Here is a 25861-nt window from a genome sequence, read left to right on the forward strand (position 1 = left end):
AAATATAAAAAATTCACAACTTGCCATTTTTGGTCACATTGCCCCTAAAAAATAAAAAGTGAAGAAAAACTCATATAAACCCTAAAATGGTACCAGTAAAAATTACAGCTACAAAAACAATCCCTCAGTTATCTCTGTAGACTAAAGGTAAAACAAAAATATTATGGTTCTCAGAATATGATGATGCAAAGATTTTTATTTTTTAGTAGTAAAATCTAATAAAAGTATATACATTTGGTATTTCTGTAGTCATAATCACCCACAAAATAAGGTCATCATGTCATTTTTAGCACACTTTGGATGCTGTAAAAACAAATCCCCAGTTTCAACACACAATTTTTCAATACAAGCTATGCTAAACTAAATGGTGCCATTCAAAAAAATATATAACTTGCCCCACAAAAAAAAAGTCCCCACATGAAAAAATTGGCTGGTTCATTAAAGGGTTATGTACATATCCGATTGTGAATACTCCGCAGCGTGTGGATGCTACTGTAAACTATAGATTTTTCGCGTTCAATTCTGCTGCCGAAAATCTACAGCATTTTCCCTCCATGTGTGGTCATACCCCAAGACAGTTTTTAAATAGGAGTGCCCCACTCCCACCCAGTTGGATTTTGAGATCTAAACACTGTATTTATCTGCATACATATTTCATGTGTAAAAATGTTCCTTTCCTGCCAAGATAAAGTTTTGCTATCCCCCATGATGTTTCCTCCCCGTTTCCTTGCTTCTAGGTAGTCCTAGTGAAAAACAGCAGTGTGATCAGTTACATTTTTGTACAGGATGTTTAATGATCTGGTACAATCACTATGCCAAATTATAAATAGATTTAAAAAAAAAAAATTGAGATTTTTATTCCATTACAAGTGATTAAGGGTATTAACTATTTGAGAACCAAAAGGTATGCATCAGAGCTGTTCCTCCCTCTTCCTTCACTCTCGTGGATGAAAGTACAGACATAAAGTGGGCCATTATAACGATAATCTGATTTATAGCTAGACCTAGCCCAAAAATAGTAATGTTTTTTTTACTGATTAGTAAGTAAAGTAGTCTTAGACTACAGCGATAAGCTATGTGTGCAACAGCTAAAAGCTAAAGGGACACTCACTGTCTTTAGAAAGCAGTATTTAATATTTATAGAAAATGAAATTTTTAAGAACTTTTGGCTTTTTTTTAATTTTGGCAGCACTATGCCTTTGAAAATTAAATATAAAATATTGTCCTTTTTGAGTAGTCAGCACAGAGATAAAATTACTATGTGGCTAGGTAATCCATTTTTAGTTTACTGGTGCTGCGAGAGAAAGATGGTACCTGTTAGTAAAATAGTATGTTATTAGAATTAGGATAACATAATTGCTTTTGTTCTCTTGATGAGCCTAGGTAAAGTGTAATATGTGTTACTGAAATGGTCACCCACTTTCCTCTCTGGTCAGTGGGAAAGTCAAATGAGGCTGTCTTCAGTGCTATAAGTCCAAACAAAGGAGGAAGTTTAAGAGCCAAAACAGGAAGTAGAGATGACTTGATATCCAGAAAACCACCCACCAGTTTTTTTTTCTTTTTTTCAAAAAAAAAGAAATACATAGAATGTTGACATATAGACTGCTGGTATGTGATTAAAGGGAAACTACAATCATTTTTTTTAAAGAGGTTGTCCAGGATTAGAAAATGCCACTCTTGGCCAAGGGTTATGTCTAGTGTGAGGAATATGGATTATCATTTACGGGCAGCCCTGATTGTCATTTGATTCACCTTTTAGCATGTACACAGTCAGTGTACATGCAAAATATGTTCTCACCCCCCAGCCATCTGCTGTCAGTTAGCAAGGGAGAAAGCCTCAGGGGTCAAGGCTTGAAGGAGGCCCCAGGTGGATATAAAGTCACACCTTAAACGGACATGTTGGAGGCAAGCTAATCCTGCAGGAAAACCCCCAGCAGGATGTCTCAGCCCCAGGATCAATGATACCTCCCAGACATGTTGGCACCTACATTTCATAAGGAATTATGAATTGTCCGTCCATCCCAGGCATAATTTGGTTATCTTTTTGTGATCCTGGGGCAAAGCCAAACATCCACGTGGTCCTGGCTTGATGCTAGGATGCCCGGGAACCAGCTGACATCACTCCCCCCACGTGACCGCAGCCAAGGACTTTTCCACCCTCATAACCCAAAGGAACTTTCATCTACCCGGTAACTGACTTTTGCTCTGCTTAACCCTGTTTTACCTATATCACCTGAATTTGTAACCTCAGACCACTGTATATATTCTCTTTGTATATTGTGTCATCTAGTGTGCCTTTAAGGCAATTAAATATATAATTTAATCTTGTGCTATCTTGTATCTCGATCACGAATCCCCACGTCTATGTTTCGGCCTAGTTATAAGCTACCGCGGGTTGGTTTCTCACCCTATATAATCCCGTTAGCGGACCGGGCTTCTATCAAACGAGAAGCTGGTGGCAGATTTCCAGTGTTGAGGAGTTGCTGTTTTCACTGCGGCACTGAAAAGGCTCTCTCAGCTTGTTGCCTCTGTGCCTGCGTGGACAGGAGGTGTCTGGAGGGCATAACATCACGCTTTGGTAACAAGTGACCATACTGTGTCTCGTGAGCTCAACGTAGGTGACGTCAAGCTGGCACGAGGCGTGGTATTTGTCACATCTAGTATTGCAGCCCAGCTTTTGCTTCCAAGTAAACTTGACTCAGCTGGAATAAGAGAAATATCCCGTGAATAAGATTGCCTCTGTTTTAATTCAGGTCTTGAGCTTTCAGTTCATTTATGATGCCTTGTTTCACAAATTTGATCGTTGGACATAGTGTGTAATCTGAAATATCCATTTGAAAAGTTTTAAAAAATATTTTGTGGTTTTAATTTACTTACTATGCTCTATGCTTTTCTTTTTTTTAAAGGGACATGCACTGTTAATTCGGGAAGTTGATGTAGAGAAGGTGTCCTCATTTGAGAACCCTTACGTAGATGCAATAAAATATTTATGGAATGACCCTGGCATACAAGAGTGCTACGATCGGAGACGGGAATATCAATTGTCTGATTCTACAAAATAGTAAGTAATGGTTTTGCGTTGCTTATAATCTCAAGGTGGCCATACACACTAGAAGAACATTGGCTGCACCCAACATTTGGTGGGACTGGCCAACCATATAATATGGCAGAATCAAGCATGCATGTATTCTCAATAGGGAGCGGGCTATAAGTCTAGCCAGACATCTCTAGCTGCAACTTTTCTTCTGTGAGAACAAAGGATCAGGAATGTTGTAATCCAACAGTCCCTTCGCCGTTATATTTTATTACGGCTACATAGTTTCACACTGCTGCTCTTGTGAAAAGTCACATTTCCATACTAGCCTGTCGCATGCTCGTTGTAAGAACATAACCTCTTCTATGCTGGAGACTAGTTGAACTATTTATGATGGAGCTTGCTGGCTTATGAAACATATTATGATGTTATAATATCTATATAACTTACATATACTACAGCTTTGCATAATGATCTTTATAATGGCAATGTTTGCTGTCCTGTGTTTCATTTATAGTTATCTCAATGACTTGGACCGTATCGCAGATTATGGATATCTACCCTCCCAACAAGATGTGCTCAGGGTCAGAGTGCCCACAACAGGAATAATTGAATACCCATTTGATTTACAGAGTGTCATCTTCAGGTAGAGTAGTAATATTGCTTGGGTATTGTCAGACCTTTTTATGTTGGGGTTGCACTTGATTTTACAGATTGCCCCATAACTTATCTATTTGCTTAGTGGACTAGAATCCTGGTTATTAATGGTATCATCACTAGAAGTTCCTAGTGTGGTTTCTTAATTTAGAGGCCTTTCTGTGTAAGTCTGTGCAGCCTTTATGGTTAAAGTAGTTCTCGCTTAAAGGAGTTTTCTCATCTGAGACAATGGGGGCATATCGCTAGGATATGCCCCCATTGTCTTATAAGCTCGGGTCCCACCGCTGGGACCCGCACCTATATCGAGAAAGGTGACCCGAAAGTGAAGGAGAGCGCACTGCGCATGCACAGCCGTCCCCATTTATTTCTATGGGGCCGCCAAAAATAGCAGAGCGCTGGCTCGGCTATTGCCGTCTGCCCCATAGAAATGAATGGGAGCATGGGCCGCGCATGTGGGGCACGCTCCCATTCACTTCTATGTGAGAGGTGGGGATTAGCGCTTGGTGGTGGACGGCCCCCGGGAAATCTGGGGTCCTCCAGCCACAGCGCTCCCCGCTCCAGTCTCGATATAGGTGCGGGTCCCAGCTGTGGGACCCGTACCTATCAGACAATGGAGGCATATTCTAGCGATATGCCCCCATTGTCTAAGATGGGAATACCCCTTTTAAGGACTCTGGTTCAAAGAGTCCTCTTTTGAACTTGCAATATGCGCAACACATTGGTGCAGATTTATTAATACTTTCCTAAAATCAGCATAAAACTAGACCAGGCAGAAAATACGCCAAATTTATCACAGTTTTCTATGCCTTGTGATAAATTTGGCACATATTTCTAGACATGTTTAAACACTTCTTTCTTGTGCCAGCTCTAGGTTGGCTAACATTTTACTAACATTTTGCTCCAAAATAATAAAGCACATCATTAATAAATCTGGTGCACAATCTGTAACTCCAATTAGCCATACCTCCTTTTCCTACTTCAAAGTCGTCTAGTGAGACATATAAAGTGTATAAAGCACGTTTTAGATTTGGCGCATGGCATGTAAAAAAAGTTTTTAGTGCCTTTTCCTATTGTATCTGTTTAGACAAGTGTGTTCCTTTAAAGGGATTCTGTCACCTCCCCTAACCCAAAATCGGATTTTAAAGCAGTCATGCAGCACAGCTTACCTTGAATAGGCTGTGTTCTTCTATCTTGTAATCCGTCCAGTAGTTTATGTGAAAAGCGACTTTTATTGTTATGCAAATTAGCCCTGAAGGTGCCCAGAGGGGCGTTTTGTTCCCCTTAGTGAGCCCAGTAACGCCCCTCTTACAGTGCCCAGCCCGCCTTCCTTGCGACTGTCTAACCGCCCCCAGCCTGCCACAGCCTCTCCTCCCCCTCCCTCACACCGAACGGACTCTCGCACAGGCGCAGTACCCACTGAGGGCTGCGCCAGTGCGATCTGCAGGAGACTGAGGGCAGGAGCTTCATCCTCGTCACTGGGCATGCGCTGAGCCCAGTGACGTCCGATGCTCGCTCTTCCCTGCTGACTGAGTCCTCAGTGGGTACTGCGCCTGTGCGAGAGTTCGTTCGGCCGTGAGGGAGGGAGAGGAGAGGGATGAGAGGCTGTGGGAGGCTGGGGGCGGTTAGCTTTGTGTCAATAAGCTCCACCCACTTTTCGGACCTCAGTCCTGATGTTCCTATGGCCCATATACACAGGCAGCTGGCAAGTAAGTCTCAATGAGGATGCCTTTTGAATGAACTAGACATGCCTGCTGACCTCAGTAGTTATGACCTGTGCACAGGGGGCAAGGCTTGTCCCTCCAGCAAGCACAGCCCACAGATCAGGCTTCAGTGACCTTACGTGTACAGGGCAGAACTGCCCCCTCCTGAGGCACGGGTCGTCTTAAGAGCAGGCAAAGAAGCTGATGTCAAATATGACAGAGGGCCACTGTAGAAGAAGGTAATCAACAGAAAATGCATTACTTTTGTTTAAATTGGGGTTGTTGCGATACCAATTTTTTTTTTTTGAATTCGATACCATAAAAAAGTATTGCGATACTCGATACCATTCAATACCACACTGAAAAAAATAAACACCAAAAACGCCGCGTTGATTCTGCATTAAAAAAAAAAAAGGTGAATCCCGCAGTATTAGGCTACTTTCACACTAGCGTTCGGGCGGATCCGTTCTGAACGGATCCGATCATAATAATGCAGACGGAGGCTCCGTTCAGAACGGATCCGTCTGCATTATTTTTAGCATAGAACAGCTAAGTGTGAAAATAGCCTAGTACGGATCCGTCCAGACTTTCAATGTAAAGTCAATGGGGGACGGATCCGCTTGAAGATTGAGCCACATTGTGGCATCTTCAAACGGATCCGTCCCCATTGACTTACATTGAAAGTCTGGACGGATCCGCACGCCTCCGCACGGCCAGGCGGACACCCGAACGCTGCAAGCAGCGTTCAGCTGTCCGCCTGTCCGTGCGGAGGCGAGCGGAGTGGAGGCTGAACGCCGCCAGACTGATGCAGTCTGAGCGGATCCGCCTCCATTCAGACTGCATCAGGGCTGGACGGCTGCGTTCGGGTCCGCTCGTGAGCTCCTTCAAACGGAGCTCACGAGCGGACCAGCGAACGCTAGTGTGAAAGCAGCCTTAATTTTTCTTTTTTTTTTTTCTGTTTGGGCGTTCACCGCATATTTTTTTTCTATTTTAATAGTTTGGACTTTTTGGACGTGGCGATATGCGATATGTTTATTTATTGTTTATATATTTTATATGTCAAATTGGGAAAGGCAGTGATTTATACTTATTATTATTATTATTATTATTATTATTTTATTTATTTATTTTTTTAACTTTTTTTTTACTTTTTATTTAATAACTATATAGCCCCCTTAGGGGCTAGAACCTGGGATCTTGTCATCCCTTGCCCTATTCACACTACGGCCTCTTGCACATGACCGTATGGCTTTGTCGGTCTGTTTTTTACATATCCATTGTTCCATTTTTTGTTTCCGTTGTCCTGGCTCCCATGGTAACCGATCGGAGCCCCGCGATTACACTGCTAGGGCTCCGATCAGAAGCTGCCACTGCACCACCGAGGCGGGAAGGGGACGCTGTGGCCACTGCCACTAATGATTTTAATACTGGGGAGAGGGGAGGGGGAGGGTGCACTGTGCCACCAATGATAACCTTTAAGACAGGAGGCGGGTGCTGGCAGTAGAATCGCATAGCTGGGAGCTGCGATCAGTGGCAGTTAACCTCTTAGGTGCTGCACAAATAATAACTTGGACAACCACTTTAACTTCTTTTATGTAGCTGAATTAGAAGACTGTTTAGCCTCTTCAATACAGTATTTTGTCACATATTGCACAATGAATGCTATACAAACAAAACTCCAAAAACAGCGGAGGATTTGCTATATTTTTTTTTTCTAATCATACCATACCATACAATATATGTAGCCCAAAGTGATGTCATTAAAAAAAATACAGCTCATCCCATTAAAGAAGGAGGTGATGCTTTACAAATGAGAACATTGACGCTAATCTCTTATAACGTAATGTTAATAAAGGTCCCTTTACACGGGACAATGTACAAGCAGATTGTCGGGAAGGAAGAGTTACTTCCCGACAATCTGCTGATCGCTGGCGGAGGAGACTGGTACATTTACATGCACCGATCTCCTCCACAGTATGGGGAGGAGTGATCGCTAATGCCATTGTTCTTCCCCATACTGTCTTGTTTCCCAGCAGCAGATTGTGCCACTGGGAAATTATGATCTTTTGTGCTGCACAAATTAGCAATAATTTGTTCAATTGTCGGCGCCATGTAAAGGGCCCTTAAGTTACTTTGTGCTGGGTTGCTGTAGCTTAACTCCTATTCAGGTGAATGGGAGCAGAGCTGCAACAGCCTGGTACAACCACTTTACAGTAGATGGAGCTGTCTGCGTCTGGCTCCATCCATTATGTTATTTCCCAGGTGCCGGGTATCGGACCCCTTTAAAGTGACTTACTAGCTATCTATGTGTACACATTTATACAGTGGAGGAAATTTATGTATTCGTGTATAGAAATACTCACTACTTCAGCATCCATAAAACGGCAGTAAGTGTTGTTATACTCCATTATTAGTCTTTTACTATTTTGCTGTGTTTTATTACATAGGCCTAGTTTTATTACAAAAAAAATCTAATAAATTATTTAACTTTCTTGCCAATTCTGAAAGAATACATAAGTATTAAACTAACAGTATACAGCAGACACTTGGGGAAAGCTTTAAGTGAATAAATGTTTCAGACACTATGCAGATCATAATGCAGTGCTGTGGTAACATATCAAAATTAGCCCTTTCACTGCCCCAACAATTTTCAGTTTTGACTAATCACCTTACACCACCATACCCACATATTATCTGAATGCAGACGCCTGCCACAATGTGAATTTTGCACACAAAAAATCATAAAAAATCTGTTGTGTGTGGCTAAATTTCTGACCTAAGCAGAGCCTAAAGAGTATAACATTTGTACAGTACAGACCAAAAGTTTGGACACACCTTCTCATTCAAAGAGTTTTCTTTATTTTCATGACTCTGAACATTGTAGATTCACACTGAAGGCCTCAAAACTATGAATTAATGTAGAATTATATACATAACAAAAAAGTGTGAAACAACTGAAAATGTCATGTTCTAGGTTCTTCAAAGTAGCCACCTTTTGCTTTGATTACTGCTTTGCACACTCTTGGCATTCTCTTGATGAGCTTCAAGAGGTAGTTACCTGAAATGGTCTTCCAACAGTCTTGAAGGAGTTCCCAGAGATGCTTAGCACCTGTTGGCCCTTTTGCCTTCACTCTACCAGCTCACCCCAAACCATCTCGATTGGGTTCAGGTCCGGTGACCTGTGGAGGCCAGGTAATCTGGCGCAGCACCCCATCACAATCCTTCATAGTCAAATAGCCCTTACACAACCTGGAGGTGTGTTTGGGGTCATTGTCCTGTTGAAAAATAAATGATGGTCCAACTAAATGCAAACCGGATGAAATAGCATGCCGCTGCAAGATGCTGTGGTGGCCATGCTGGTTCAGTATGCTTTCAATTTGGAATAAATCCCCAACAGTGTCACCAGCAAAGCACCCCCACACCATCACACCTCCTCCATGCTTCACGGTGGGAACCAGGCATGTGGAGTTCATCCGTTCACCTTTTCTGCGTCGCACAAAGACACGGTGGTTGGAACCAAAGATCTCAAATTTGGACTCATCAGACCAAAGCACAGATTTCCAGTGGTCTAATGTCTATTCCTTGTGTTCTTTAGCCCAAACAAGTCTCTTCTGCTTGTTTCCTGTCCTTAGCAGTGGTTTCCTAGCAGATATTCTATTATGAAGGCCTGATTCACACAGTCTCCTCTTAACAGTTGTTCTAGAGATGTGTCTGCTGCTAGAACTCTGTGTGGCATTGACCTGGTCTCTAATCTGAGCTGCTGTTAACCTGCGATTTCTGAGGCTGGTGACTCTGATGAACTTATCCTCCACAGCAGAGGTGATTTTTGGTCTTCCTTTCCTGGGGCGGTCCGCATGTGAGCCAGTTTCTTTGTAGCGCTTGATGGTTTTTGTGACTGCACTTGGGGACACTTTCAAAGTTTTCCCAATTTTTCGGACTGACTGACCTTCATTTCTTAAAGTTATGATGGCCACTAGTTTTTCTTTACTTAGCTGCTTTTTTCTTGCCATAATACAAATTCTAACAGTCTATTCAGTAGGACTATCAGCTGTGTATCCACCTGACTTCTCCACAACGCAACTGATGGTCCCAACCCCATTTATAAGGCAAGAAATCCCACTTACTAAACCTGACAGGCCACACCTGTGAAGTGAAAACCATTTCAGGTGACTACCTCTTGAAGCTCATCAAGAGAATGCCAAGAGTGTGTAAAGCAGTAATCAAAGCAAAAGGTGGCTACTTTGAAGAACCTAGAATATGACATATTTTCAGTTTCACACTTTTTTGTTATGTATATAATTCCACGTGTTAATTCATAGTTTTGATGCCTTCTGTGTGAATCTACAATTTTCAGAGTCATGAAAATAAAGAAAACTCTGATTAGACAGCATGAATATTGCACAGGTGTGCCTTAGACTGCCCACAATAAAAGGCCACTCTGAAATGTGCAGTTTGATCACACAGCACAATGCCACAGATGTTGCAACGTTTGAGGGAGCATGCAATTGGCATGCTGACTGCAGGAATGTCTACCAGAGCTGATGCCAGTGCAATACATGTTAATTTCACTACCATAAGCAGTCTCCAAAGGCGTGTCAGAGAATTTGGCAGCACATCCAACAGGTCTCACAACCGCAGACCACGTGTAACCACACCAGCCCAGGACCTCCACATCCAGCATGTTCAACTCCATGATCGTCTGAGACCAGCCACGCGGACAGCTGCAGCAACAATCGGTCTGCAGAAACAGTCTGAGGGAAGCTCATCTGCATGCTCGTCGTCCTCATCGGGGTCTGGACCTGACCGCAGTTCATCGTCGTAACTGACTTGAGTGGGCAAATGCTCACATTCGATGGGGTCTGGCACGTTGGAGAGGTGCTCTGTTCACGGATGAGTCCTGGTTTTCACTGTTCAGGGCAGATGGCAGACAGCATGTGTGGGTGAGCGGTTTGCTGACGTCAACATTGTGAATCGAGTGGCCCATGGTGGCGGTGGGGTTATAGTATTATGGTATGGGCAGGTGTATGTAATGGACAACGAAAACGGATGCTTTTTATTGATGTCATTTTGAATGCACAGAGATACCGTGACGAGATTTTGAGGGCCATTGTTGTGCCATTCATCCACGACAATCACCTCATGTTGCCCTCATGTTGCAGCATGATAATGCACGGCCCCATATTGCAAGGATCTGTACACAATTCCTGGAAGCTGAAAACATCCCAGTTCTTGCATGGCCAGCATACTCACCGGACATGTCACCCATTGAGCATGTTTGCTTAATACGACATCGTGTTCCAGTTCCTGCCAATATTCTGCAACTTCGCACAGCTATTGAAGAGGAGTGGACCAACATTCCACAGGCCACAATCAACAACCTGATCAACTCTATGCGACGGAGATGTGTTGCACTGCGTGAGGCAAATGGTGGCTACACAAGATACTGACTGGTTTTCTAATTCCCCCCCTTCCCCAGTAAGGCAAAACGGTGCACATTTCAGAGTGGCCTTTTATTGTGGACAGTCTAAGGCACACCTGTGCAATGTTCATGCTCTCTAATCAGCACCTTGATATGCCACACCTGTGAGGTGGGATGGATTATCTCGACAAAGAAGTGCTCACTAACACAGATTTAACCTAGTAACATAGTACATAAGGCCGAAAAAAGACATTTGTCCATCCAGTTCGGCCTGTCATCCTGCAAGTTGATCCAGAGGAAGGCAAAAAAAAAAAACTATGAGGTAGAAGCCAATTTTCCCCACTTTAGGGGAATAAAAAATTCCTCCCAACTCCAATCAGGCAATCGGAATAACTCCCTGGATCAACGACCCCTCTCTAGTAGCTATAGCCTGTAATATTATTACACTCCAGAAATACATCCAGGCCCCTCTTGAATTCCTTTTATTGTACTCACCATCACCACCTCCTCAGGATGAGTTTCATAGTCTCACTTCTCTTACCGTAAAGAATCCTCTTCTATGTTTGTGTACAAACCTTCTTTCCTCCAGACGCAGAGGATGTCCCCTCGTCACAGTCCTGGGGATAAATAGCTGATGGGAGTGATCTCTGTACTGACCCCTGATATATTTATACTTAGATCTCCCCTCAGTCGTCTTTTTTCTAAAGTGAATAACCCTAATATTAATAATCTTTCGGGGTACTGTAGTTGCCCCATTCCAGTTATTACTTTAGATGCCCTTCTCTGGACCGTCTCCAGCTCTGCTATGTCTGCCTTGTTTACAGGAGCCCAGAACTGTACACGGTACTCCATGTGTGGTTTGACTAGTAATTTGTAAAGTGGTAGGACTATGTTCTTATCACGGGAATCTGTGCCCCATCTGATGCAACCCATTATCTTATTGGCCTTGGCAGCAGCTGCCTGACACTGTTTCTTGCAGCTTAGTTTGCTGTTTATTAAAATTCCTAGATCCTTTTCCATGTCAGTGTTACCGAGTGTTTTACCATTTAGTATGTACGGGTGACTTGCATTTTTCCTTCCCATGTGCATAACTTTACATTTATCAGTGTTAAACCTCATCTGCCACTTATCTACCCAAGCCTCCAATCTATCCAGATCCCTCTGTAGTAGTATACTGTCCTCATCAGTGTAAATTATACTTTTACTATGCAAGCCTTCTACGAGATCATTAATAAATATATTGAAGAGAATAGGGCCCAATACTGACCCCTGAGGTACCCCACTAATGACAGTGACCCACTCTGAGTGTGTACCGTTAATAACCACCCTCTGTTTTCGATCACTCAGCCAGTTACTTACCCACATACAGACGTTTTCTCCCAGTCCAAGCATTCTCATTTTATATACTAACCTTTTATGTGGTACAGTGTCAAATGCTTTGGAGAAGTCCAGATATACGACATCCATTGATTCACCGCTGTCAAGTCTAGAACTTACCTCCTCATAGAAACTGATTAAATTAGTTTGACATGACCGATCCCTCACGAAGCCATGCTGATATGGCGTTATTTGCTTATTTTCATTGAGATGCTCTAAGATAGCAGCATCTCTCAGAAAACCTTCAAACAGTTTACCCACAACAGATGTTAAACTTACCGGTCTATAGTTTCCAGGCTCTGTTTTTGGACCCTTTTTGAATGTTGGCACCACATTTGCCATGCGCCAATCCTGTGGGACATTCCCTGTCAGTATAGAGTCTGCAAATATCAGAAATAAGGGTCTGGCTATGACATTACTTAATTCCTTTAGGATACGGGGGTGTATGCCATCCGGTCCTGGCGATTTGTCTATTTTAATCTTTTTAAGTCGCTGATGTACTTCTTCCTGGGTCAGACAGGACACTTTTAATGGGGAATTTATTTTTACATTCTGCATGTCATCTGACAGTTTATTTTCCTCAGTGAATACATTGGAGAAAAAAATATTTAAAGGGACCTGTCACCTCTCATAACACAAATTCAGATTTTAAACCAGGGATGAGACGCTGTGGGCGGTTAGGGATTCAGGAGGAAGGTGTTTTGAGCACTGCAGGGGGGGCGTTACTGGGCACACAAAGTGGAACATAACGCCCCTCTGGGCACCTTCCGGATTAATTAGCATAATTATAAAAGTCGTTTTTCTGCAAAACTACTCGACGGATTACAGTATAGAACAGCAAAGCCGATTCAAGGTAATCTGTGGAGCATGACTGGTTTAAAATCTGAATTTGTGTTATGAGAGGTGACAGAATCCCTTTAAGGCCCCATGCACACGGCCGTGTTTCACTGGTTGCTATGACGCCGTGCTCTCCCTGCTGCCGCCGCAATACAGTAATACACTGGTATGATCTATACCAGTGTATTACTGTACTGTGCCGGCAGCAAGGAGCGCACGGCGTCATAGCAACCAGTGACTCCGTGCGCTCCTGCTCTCAGGAGGGATCCAGGCCGCGGTTCCACGGCCCGCACACGGCTGTGAAACACGGCCGTGTGCATGGGGCCTAACAGCTTTGCTTTCTCCTCATCGCTCTCTGCGACTTCCCCCTTATTACTCTTTAAAGGACCTACACCTTCAGATTTATACTTTTTAACATTTATATAATTGAAGAACATTTTAGGGTTAGTTTTACTCTCTTTTGGCAATTAATCTCTCGGTCTCTAGTTTGGCCGCTTTTATTTGTTTTTTACATGTTCTATTTTTTTCCTTATAGTTTTTCAGTGCTTCCATGCTACCCTCCTGTTTCAGTGAATTATATGCTTTCTTTTTGTCATTTATTGCTTTCTTTACAGTTCTGTTTATCCACAAATTTGTGAACAATATTTGAGCGTAATGGGTCTTTTGTGTATGTAGAAAATGTTTCAGATCTTTGAGTTCAGCTCATTCAAAATGGGAGCAAAACCAAAAGTGTTTTTGTTCAGTGTATTCCTATATGCCCTTATCACATTTTCACCTGCTGTTAATTAAACTGTGCATACGCAAATTAAAGCTATGTTGTCCCTGGCCAGTAACCATTGCTCTCTTTTTATAGAATGGTGGATGTAGGAGGGCAGCGATCAGAAAGGAGGAAGTGGATCCACTGCTTTGAAAATGTCACTTCCATAATGTTCCTTGTAGCCCTTAGTGAATATGATCAGGTGCTCGTGGAGTCTGACAATGAGGCAAGTGATCTCTCATTTTACTTAGCAGGCCATGATTTTACTAGTAAAGGTAAATGGTTTTTATGCAGAATGTGCATGGATTTCTGCAAGCCCCATTCAGCTGTAGAACTTTGTGCAACAAATGAACGGTTTCTATTACAACGTTTAAAGTTTATAAGATTATGTTATGGACAGCTTATTGTATTGCACTTGCACCGTACGCATTGCCAGGTCTTCCCAAGAATTTAGAAAATCAAAACTGAGGCATTTAGAGGCTTAAAAGGGCACTCTGTTTTTTTTTAATTTTATACATATTTATACACCCAAAGCTCTCCAGCTGTCGCAAAACTGCCATCAGCCTACAGCAGGGCATGGTGGGCGTTGTAGTTTTACAACAGCTGGAGAGCCACAGGTTGGCCATCCCTGTACTGTAACTTTTGCAGATTTTTTAAGACCTAGATACACCACTTCTTTGCCATTGTCACTGTAATTGAAAAAAAGAGACCATAAAAGAAATCGGACATGTCTGGGGATCATTTGTCTGTTAGGAAACTGCAACTCCCTGTTTTGAAGCAACACATGTAAAATAAAAGATGTCTGAGATGAGAAAGAAGCCATCTGTTGGCATTGACAGTATTAAACACTTGTTAACGTTAAAGTTTGTAATCTGTAAATGTAAAGCAAGGTCTACACAGCGACCTTAGCCACGGCATGTGTCATACAGTCAGGTCCATAAATATTGGGACATCGACACAGTTGTAACATTTTTGGCTCTATACACCACCACAATGGATTTGAAACAAAACTAACAAGATGTGCTTTAACTGCAGACTGTCAGCTTTAATTTGAGGGTATTTACATCTAAATCAGGTGAACGATGTAGGAATTACAATAGTTTGCATATGTGCCTCGCACTTGTTAAGGACCAAAAGTAATAGGACAATTGGCTTCTCAGCTCTTCCATGGCCAAGTGTGTGTTATTCCCTCATTATCCCAATTGCAATGAGCAGATAAAAGGTCCAGAGTTCATTTCAAGTGTGCTATTTACATTTGGAATCTGTTGCTGTCAACTCTTAAGATGAGATCCAAAGAGCTGTCACCATCAGTGAAGCAAGCCATCATTAGGCTGAAAATACTAAACAAACCCATCAGAGAGATAGCAAAAACATTAGGCGTGGCCAAAATAACTGTTTGGAACATTCTTAAAAAGAAGGAACGCATCGGTGAGCTCAGCAACACCAAAAACCTGAAGACCATGGAAAACAACTGTGGTGGACCGAAGAATTCTTTCCCTGCTGAAGCAAACACCCTTCACAACAGTTGGCCAGATCAAGAACACTCTCCAGGAGGTAGGTGTATGTGTGTCAAAGTCAACAATCAAGAGAAGACTTCACCAGAGTGAATACAGAGGGTTCACCACAAGATGTAAACCATTGGTGAGCCACACAAACAGGAAGGCCAGATTAGAGTTTTCCAAACGACATCTAAAAAAAAACTTCACAGTTCTGGAACAACATCCTATGGACAGATGAGACCAAGATCAACTTGTACCAGAGTGATGAGAAGAGTATGGAGAAGGAAAGAAACTGCTCCTGATCCTAAGCAGACCACCTCATCAGTGAAGCATGGTGGTGGTAGTGTCATGGCGTGGGCATGTATGGCTGCCAATGGAACTGGTTCTCTTGTATTTATTGATGATGTGACTGCTGACAAAAGCAGCAGGATGAATTCTGAAGTGTTTCGGGCAATATTAACTGCTCATATTCAGCCAAATGCTTCGGAACTCATTGGACAACGCTTCACAGTGCAGATGGACAATGACCCAAAGCATACTGCAAAAGCAACCAGTTTTTTTAAGGGAAAGAAGTGGAATGTTAGGCAATGGCCAAGTCAATCACCTGACCCGAATCCGATTTGAGCATGCATTTCACTCGCTGAAGACAAAACTGAAAGGAAAATGCCCCAAGAACAAGCAGGAACTGAAGACAGTTGCCGTAGAGGTCTGGCAGAGCATCACCAGGGATGAAACCCAGCGTCTGGTGATGTCTATGCATTCTAGAATTCAGGCTGTAGACTGCAAAGGATTTGCAACCAAGTATTAAAAAGTGAAAGTTTGATTTATGATTGTTGTTCTGTCCCATTACTTTTGGTCCCTTAACAAGTGGGAGGCACATATGCAAACTGTTGTAATTCCTACACTGTTCACCTGATTTGGATGTAAATACCCTCAAATTAAAGCTGACCGTCTGCAGTAAAGCACATCTTGTTCGTTTCATTTCAAATCCATTGTGGTGGTGTATAGAGCCAAAAATGTTATAATTGTGTCGATGTTCCAATATTTATGGACCTGACTGTTTGTCTGCATCACAGCTAATAAAAGTAAGGGTACTTTCACACTAGCGTTTTTCTTTTCTGGTATTGAGTTCCGTCACAGGGGCTCAATTTGTGAAAAAAATGTATACCAGATCTGTTTTTCCAGGTGACACTGGAGAGACAGATCCGGTATTTCAATGTATTTGTCAGACGGATCCGGATCCGTCTGACAAATGCCATGTGTTTTGCGTCCGGGATGCCGAATCCGGCAGGCAGTACCGGCGACAGAACTGCCTGCCGGAATCCTCTTCCGCAAGTGTGAAAGTACCTTAAATGGAGTTGCTTTGTAACTTGAAAGTTGCCGCAACACACAGTCGCACAAAATTCAGCAGGTTGTGATATCTAACTGTTGTCGCATCATCTTGGGCATGACGCCCAACTTGCGATACAAGCAGCGCTTTATCGATATGTTTGACCATGCAGCTAGTCACAGCCAAAATTGCTGTGTAACCCTAAACTAACATATACAGTAGCTACCATGCAATCTGTCTTTTTGCACTTTCCACTTATTATAACTGTTTGCAATGTAGACCTAAATCTACTGAAGCCTGGAACGCAACACTGAGATTTCCTGATGTTAGCAGGTCTGATTGTAATCCTTTTTGTTCAGAAAACACACTGCAGCTATTCAGTATTCAGCTATGGCTCCGGATGCTCATTCTACTCTAATATCCAGTATAATAAACAGCTCTCCAGACTGGTGGTGTGCAGAAGTAAGCACCTTTTCAGGCTCCATTCACACTAGCATCAAATCTGCTCCAGTGTTTTTCTCCCTGTTGAATATGTACATTTAAATTATCTTTGCTATAAAACAATATGGACGTACCCGCACTAGTCTTAGTGAAAACTCCACTAGCGAAAGATGCAACTAATTTATTAAGAAGCACATCCCCCTTTAACCCCTTGAAGACCAAGCTAGTCACTTTATGTGGTGATAACTTTAAAGGGAACCTGTCACTGGTATTTTGTGTATAGAGCTGAGGACATGGGTTGCGAGATGACTACTAGCACATCCGCAATACCCAGTCCCCATAGCTCTGTGTGCTTTTATTGTGTAACAAACCTGATTTTATACATATGCAAATTAACCTGAGACGAGTCCTGTCCCTGACTCGTCTCACGTACAGGACTCCTCTCAGGTTAATTTGCATATGTATCAAATCGGTTTTTATGCACAATAAAAGCACACAGAGCTATGGGGACTGGATATTGCGGATGTGCTAGCGGCCATTTAGTAACCCATGTCCTCGGCGCTATACACAAAATCCCGGTGATAGGTTCCCTTTAAAACACTTTATCTTATCCAAGCTATTCTGAGATTTTCTCGTCACATATTGTACTTAACGACAGTGGTAAAATTGAGTCAAAAAATTTCTTTTTTATTTATAAAAAAAATACCAAATTTACAAAAAGTTTTCAAATTCCAATTTCTCTACTTTTATGATAGACAGTATTTTCTCCAAAAATAGTTATTACTTTTACATTCCCTATATGTCTACTTTATGTTTGGATTATTTTGTTAAATGCCATTTTATTTTTTTGGGGACGTTAGAAGGCTTAGTTTAGAAGCAAATCTTGAAATTTTTCAGATTTCCAAAACCCACTTTTTAAGGACCAGTTCAGGTCTGAAGTCACTTTGTGAGGCTTACATAATACAAACCACCCAAAAATTACCCCATTTTAGAAATTACACCCCTCAAGGTATTCAAAACTTATTTTACAAACTTTTTTTTTTAACTCTTTAGGTGTTCCACAAGAATTAAAGGAAAATGGAGATGAAATTTCAGAATTTTACTTTTTTGGCAGATTTTCAATTTTTTGCATTTCCAGTAACTATGCAAGGGTAAACAGCCAAACAAAACTCAATATTTATTACCCTGATTCTGTAGATTACAGAAACACCCCATTTGTGATCGTAAACTGCTGTACGGGCACACGGCAGGGTGCAGAAGGAAAGGAATGCCATATGGTTTTTGGAGGGGCATGTCACATTTGAAGACCCCCCTGATGCACCCCTAGAGTAGAAACGCCAAAAAATGACCCCATTTTGGAAACTATGGGATAAGGTGGCAGCTTTGTTGGTACTATTTTAGGATACATATGATTTTTGGTTGCTCTATTACACTTTTTGTGAGGCAAGGTAACAAAAAATAGCTGTATTGGCCCAGTTTTTATTTTTTGTTATTTACAATGTTCATCTGACAGGTTAGGCTACTTTCACACCTGCGTTAGGTGTGAATCCGTTTGGTATCTGCACAGACGGATCCGCACCTATAATGCAAACCTTTTTATCACTTTTTTTTACTTTTTATATTTGTCCCACTGTGGGACTTCACCTTTTCAGTGTTTGTTCTCTGTTTCAGTTCAGTACAATACATTCTATATTAGGCTACTTTCACACTTGCGTTTGGAGTTCGCTTGTGAGATCCGTTTGAAGGCTCCCACAAGTGGCCACAAACGGATCCGTACATCCCCAATGCATTCTGAATGGATGCGTATCCATTCAGAATGCATCAGTTTGGCTCCGTTCCGCCTCCATTCCGCTCAGGAGACCGACACCCAAACCAGGCTTGCAGCGTTTTGGTGTCCGCCTGGCCGTGCGGAGCCAAACTGATCCGTCCTGACTTACAATGCAAGTTAATGGGGACGGATCCGTTTGACGTTGACACAATATGGTGCAATTGCAAACGGATCCGTCCCCCATTGACTTTCAATGTAAAGTCAGGAGTCCCTATTAATATACCATCGGATCGGAGTTTTCTCCAATCCGATGGTATATTTTAACTTGAAGCGTCCCCATCACCATGGGAACGCCTCTGTTAGAATATACCATCGTATTTGAGTAAGATCGTGAAAACTCAGATCCGACAGTATATTCGAACACAGAGGCGTTCCCATAGTGATGGGGACTCTTCAAGTTAGAATATACTAAAAACTGTGTACATAACTGCCCCCTGCTGCCTGGCACCACCCGATCTCTTACAGGGGGCTGTGAGCCACACAATTAACCCCTCAGGTGCCACACTGGCCACCAATGCTAATACTGGGGAGGAAGGGAGGGGGGGGGGGCCGCACTGGCCACCAATGCTAATACTGGGGAGGGAGGTGGGGGGGCCGCACTGGCCACCAATGCTAATACAGGGGGGGGGGGGGGGCTGCACTGGCCACCAATGCTAATACGAGGGGGGCCGCACTGGCCACCAATGCTTTTAATACTGGGGAGGGAGGGGGTCTGGCCAATTAACCCCTCAGGTGCGGAGCCTGTGGGGTTAATTGTGCGGATCACACCCACCTGATCGGGTGCTGCCAGGCAGCAGTGGGCAGTTATGTACACAGTTCTTAGTATATTCTAACTTGAAGCGTCCCCATCACCATGGGAACGCCTCTGTGTTAGAGTATACTGTCGGATCTGAGTTTTCACGATCTTGAAAACTCTGATCTGAAAAAGCTGTTGTGCAGACTGATCCGTTCTGAACGGATACCATCGTTTGCATTATAGGTGCGGATCCGTCTGTGCAGATACCGGATTACCAAACGGATCCGCACCAAACGCAAGTGTGAAAGTAGCCTTATACTGAATTGAACTGTCAGTGTCTTACACAGTAAGATGCTGACCGTTGCCTAGGCCAGCGTTTCCCAACCAGTGTGCCTCCAGCTGTTGCAAAACTACAACTCCCAGCATGCCGGACAGCCAAGCTGTCCGGTTATGCTGGGAGTTGTAGTTTTGCAACAGCTGGAGGCACACTGGTTGGGAAACACTGGCCTATGAGACTCAGCCCTCAGGCTGGATCTCCTAAGCTTCCGTAGCTGGCAAGCCCCGATGCCTATGGGGCTGCCATTGCAACCATCGGCCCCCTGTCAGCGCAGTGCACGTGAGGATGCGGTAAGGCACCACATTCCCCAACGTACATGCATGTGATATTGCGGGAAGGGGTTTTAATCATTAATAAAATAAACTATCATTATAGAATAGAAATGTAGTATATGCCGTTAGGTCCATGTATATTTGGGCAGACAAAATGTTTTGAAATTTTGTTCTGTACATTACCACAATGGATTTTGAACAAAACAATTCAGATGCAGTTGAAGTTCAGTGGGTTGAACAACATGATTACATAAAAATGTGAGGAACTAAAGCATTTTTTTAAACTCAATCCCTTCATTTCAGGGGATCAAAAGTAATTGGACACATTAAACAACTGTAAATAAAATGTAATTTTCTAATACTTGGTTGAAAAGCTTTTTTTTGGCTGTGACTGCTTGAAGTCTTAAACTCGTGGACATCACCAGACGCTGTGTTTCCTCCTTTTTAGTGCTCTGCCAAGCCTTTACTGCAGCGGTTTTCAGTTGCTGTTTGTTTAGTCTTTAACAAGTGAAATGCTCTATTGGGTTCAGATCAGATGACTGACTTGGCCATTCAAGAATATTCCACTTCTTTGCTTTAATAAACTCCAGGGTTGCTTTGGCTATATGTTTTGGGTCATTGTCCATCTGTATTATGAAACGCCAACCAATCAGTTTGGCTGGTTTTGAGCAGAATTTACCCGGCTGCTTCTATCCTGTGTCACATCATCAATAAACACTAGGGACCCAGTGCCACTGGCAGCCATGCATGCCTAAGCCGTGTTTTACAGATGATGTGGTATGCTTTGGATCATCAGCTGTACCATTCCTTCACCATACTTTTCTCTTGCCATCATTCTGGTGAAGGTTGATTTCTGGTACATCTGTCCAAAGAATGTTCTTCCAGAAGTGTGCAGTTTTTTTAAGATGTTTTTTTTTTTTTTTTTAGCAAAGTCCAATCTAGCCTTCTTATTCTTGAGGCTTATGAGTTGCTTGCACTGTGCAGTGAAGCCTCTGTATTTACTTTCATGCAGTCTTCTCTTTATGGTAGATTTGGATATTGATATGCCTATATCCTGGAGTGTTGTTCACTTGGTTGGCTGTTGTGAAGAGGTTTCTCTTCACCATGGTAATTATTCTGCGATCATCCACCACTTCCCTGGGCGTCCAAGTCTTTTTGCATTGTAGAGGTCACCAGCGCTTTCTTTCTTTCTTAGGATGTACCAAACTGTAGATTTTGCCACTCCTAATAGTGTAGCAATTTCTCAGATGGTTTTTCTGTTTTCGCAGATGAAGGATGGCTTGTTTTCACCTGCATGGAGAGCTCCTTTGACCGCATGTTTACTTCTCAGCAAAATATTCAAAATGCAAGCACCACACCTCAAATCAACTCCAGGCCTTTTATGTGCTTAATTCAGAATGAAACAATGAAGGCATTGCCCACACATGCCTATGAAACAGCCTTTGAGTCAATTGTCCAATTACTTTTAGTCCCTTTTAAAAACAGGGTGCCACATGTAAAGGAGCTGAAACTCCTAAACCCTTCATCAAATTTTAATGTGAATACCCTCAAATGAAAGAAAGTCTGGACTTTATGTCCATTATATAACTATAACTTGAAAATGTTTTAGTAAATGGCTAATAAAAACAAAATTTGTGTTGGTGTCCAAATATATATGGGACATACTATGGCTTATGAATTATAAATAATGTATATTATGATTTTGGCGCCAATAGTCATATATTGACATTTTGAAAAAAAAAATTTGTACCTAAAATAAACTTGAAAAAGAAAAAGAAATATTGGAGTGCCGTGGATTATCTCTATCCAAATATATATGGACCTAACTGTATATAATGGAGGGGTCACTTTATTTGGGAGCCATTGCATAATACATCATGTAGCAACCTTTACCCCAATAAGTGACCTCATAACACGTTATATACACAATTACAGCTTTAAAGTAAATCATTAAAAGTTTAATTTATTGACATTCAACAAGAACAGTGGGGGACATTTATCAATCAGTGGGCCAGAATTATGGTTTAAAATGTGTCACAAATAATGGCATTTAGGTTTGCGCCAAATAGATCAACTGTTTTCCTTATTTTTCACCAGAAAGAATGAAACATGCCAGAAAAGTGTTTTAAATGTCAAAGTGCGCAGGGCTACAGAATTGGCGTATATAATACCACATTTATCAACTTATGTTCAGGTTAAAAGGCACAAAATGTAACATTAGATTAAGCTTGCTTCAGTGGTAGTGTAATTTGTTAAAAAGGCGCACGGCAGATAGATGCGACTTTTATTCAAAAAGTTGCAATTTTAACAATTAAATGTTGCGTATCGGCCTTCAAGGAGTCGCGTTTGCAACATCAGTTGAGTACAGATGGATAGTTGCAAATACAATTACATGTCTCATTTTAACACTTTAGTGTAAAAAAAAAAAGCCACATTTTGTTTATAAAATGGCAAATTATTAGCCTACAATTACAAAGACACATCTAGTATACAACTAGTGACAGATCCCCTTAGCAAAATGCGTTGTCCCTTTCTAGAATTGCCATTTTGTTAAAATCTTATATTGAACAGCTCCAGCGCATGCTGGCGAGTCCTGAATATTCATGAGCTCCTTGCAGCTAATTCAGTTGGAAAAAAACTGTCAATCAGCGGCCGGGGGCGGAGGCACACAGACCCATTTCTATGGAGCTGCAAAAAATACAGACAGCACATGCATGTCATCTAGCCGCAATTTATAGAACATGTCCTATTCTTGTCTGTTTTGTGGACAAGAATATGTAGTTTTACCCCCAAAAAAGTGCAGGATGCACACAGACCACTTCCATGTTTTGCAGAACATACCTTTAAGCCATGGTAACCATTCAGAAAAAGCTAAACATCGGACCCGGCAATGCGCCGAAACGACGTTTAGCTTAAGGCCGGATCCGGATTAATGCCTTTCAATGGGCATTAATTCCGGATCCGGCCTTGCGGCAAGTGTTCAGGATTTTTGGCCGGAGCAAGAAGTGCAGCATGCTGCGGTATTTTCTCCAGCCAAAAAACGTTCCGGTCCGGAACTGAAGACATCCTGAACGTATTTCTCTCCATTCAGAATGCATTAGGATAAAACTGATCAGGATTCTTCCGGCATAGAGCCCAGACGACGGAACTCTATGCCGGAAGAAAAGAACGCAAGTGTGAAAGAGCCCTCACTTTGTGTAATATATGCTGAGTTTTTTAGTTTTTTTTGGGGGGTTTGTTTTTGTCTTACTTTTAGAATAGTTTTTTTTTTCTGTTGCTCAGAGTAAGAAAAGCTGGGTGAAATTCACTTTGATTAAAAGCTTTCCACTTCATGTAGAATGGATTTCACATCTGAGATTTTTTAATTCAGGTTTCGAGATCCGGCAGAAGATCTCAAAACCTGAATTCAAAGGATTCTTTCCATTTAATTCATCCTAATGGCTCTGTTAAATCAAAACTGAACAAACTTGATCAGGCATGAAAATCATTGTAAGTCAATGGGCGCCGGATCAGTTTTTTCCTGTAACGAAAAAAAACCCGAATCTGGCACCATTGACTAAAGCTACTTTCACACTAGCGTTAATATTTTCCAGTATTGAGATCCGTCATAGGGGCTCAATACCAGAGAAAAACGCTTCAGTTTTGTCCCCATTCATTGTCAATGCAGACAAAACGTAACTGAGCAGAACGGAGTGCTTCAAAATGCATTCCGATCCGTTCTCATACCGGAGAGCAAATCGCAGCATGTTGCACTTTGCTTTCCGTCCTGGGATGCGGAGCAAGACGGATCTGTCATTACCCACAAAGCAAGTTTTATCTGCCACAATAGAAAGCAGATCCGTCCTCCATTGACTTTCAATGGAGTTCATGACGGATCCGTCTTGAGTATGTTAAAGATAATACAATTGGATGCAGATGTTTGTATTGTAACAGAAGCGTTTTTGCTGGATCCAAGGCCTGTTCCACTGGCAAAAGATCTCAATACCGGAAATTAAACAGATCCGCTCTGATTTTGCACATCAGGATGCATCTGTTCAGTTAGGATGTGGTTGTGTGAAATCAAATCGAAAAAAATGGATCCGGTCTTTTAGGCTCCTTTAAAAAAAAAAAAAGATCAGTCACCATTTACTTACATTGTTTTTAGTGACCCGTTTTAGTTTTGTTTTTTTCCGGTTTTATGACTGGACGCAAACCGGAATGCTTACGAAAAGGAAGACGTCCTGCTGCATCCTGAACAGATCTCTTTCCATTCAGAATGCATGAGGACTAAATGGAATCGTCTTTTTCCGGGATTGAGATCCTCTGTCGGATCTCAATGCCGGATTACAAGAACGCAAGTGTGAAACAAGCCTAACGTGGAAATAGTGTTGCTACTGTTTATGAAAATGTAAGAATTAGCCGGGAGATTTCTTGTGTCTTGACATCCTCACCCATGTGCTGCACTTCAGTATCCTTAATATGTTTTTAACTTGTTCTTGCAGAACCGGATGGAAGAGAGCAAAGCACTATTTAGGACGATTATCACATATCCGTGGTTTCAGAATTCTTCAGTCATCCTCTTTCTAAACAAGAAAGATCTCCTTGAGGAGAAAATTATGTACTCCCATCTAGTTGATTATTTTCCGGAGTATGATGGTAATAATTCATTATTATAAGTGACAAAATCTTTACTTCCCACTTTAGGACTGTCAATTGTAAATGTATGTCGCCATTTTCAGAACTTTTTGTGGGAGTAGTGTCTGCTGCGCTGCTCCCCGCTGACTTTACACAGATGGGTAGGGACCTGTTCATCTAGATTGGCAGGGGTAAGCCCGAGATGAACCGCCAGCGCACACTTCTCCCATTGCTCAACTCTTTTTCAAGCCCTGTGATGAGGGCAGCTTGAATCTCCCGACAGGTTTCTTTTAAAAGCTCCTGGTTTATCTATCTTTGTTGTTACTGAGTTATTATATGGTTACAGGGCGTTATGACTGAATAACAGATGTATAGCCGTGCTGCAGACTCTATATGTAGCGCAGGGGAGGGGGTGTGTGTATAAATACATGGTTTTCTATGCAGCTCCTTATGCTGGGGTGATTACAGCTGCTCTAAAGCACATACTGTTATTTGGACAGTATGTGTGCCCCCTCCCTTATAACAGCACCTATGTAATAAAATATAAGGCATATCAAAATCAAGCAACCTACTCGTTCACTTCCATCTTCTTTAATCCTTATAAGAAAATTAAGACTAGATTCTCTTTACCTCTTTGACCAAGTGGATGCTTTATAGGTTTACCATTTTGTGTTCGCTGCACTGAATTCTAAATATTATCTGATTGCAAATACCAGCACTATGTGTTCTCCAGGTATATATCAGGCCCCACACCCCTGTATCAGAGAGCCATTGCAGATTTGACAACCTGTTCGTTCATCCATTACAAATTTTGATGGGCACCACGTAACACAATTCCTCAGTGACCACCTACAGTTTCCCCCTCAGCCCTGAACCGTGGCAGTATGAGGGCTCTAGAACTGTCCACTGACATCGGAGAAAACTCAGATCAGGCGTAATTTTTTCTTTTTTTTTTCTTTTTGGTGTTTGGGAGTAGATTTATTTAATTTACTGTTCATAAAATAATTTATATTTGTATACTGT

The 25861-nt window shown here is 42.0% G+C and overlaps 1 protein-coding gene across 1 annotated transcript in view; it reads left to right on the forward strand.

Annotated features, from left to right (window-relative positions):
• LOC122923107 (guanine nucleotide-binding protein G(q) subunit alpha) overlaps window positions 1-25861 on the forward strand; it is a 137075-nt gene that overhangs the window by 104983 nt on the left and 6231 nt on the right. The window contains exons 3-6 of the mRNA XM_044273836.1: window positions 2907-3061; window positions 3552-3680; window positions 13878-14007; window positions 24706-24859. Of these exons, the coding sequence (XP_044129771.1) occupies window positions 2907-3061; window positions 3552-3680; window positions 13878-14007; window positions 24706-24859 (568 nt within the window). The remainder of the gene's footprint in view (window positions 1-2906; window positions 3062-3551; window positions 3681-13877; window positions 14008-24705; window positions 24860-25861) is intronic.

The sequence above is a fragment of the Bufo gargarizans genome, chromosome 1 (assembly GCF_014858855.1).
Source record: "Bufo gargarizans isolate SCDJY-AF-19 chromosome 1, ASM1485885v1, whole genome shotgun sequence".
Taxonomy (NCBI): domain Eukaryota; kingdom Metazoa; phylum Chordata; class Amphibia; order Anura; family Bufonidae; genus Bufo; species Bufo gargarizans.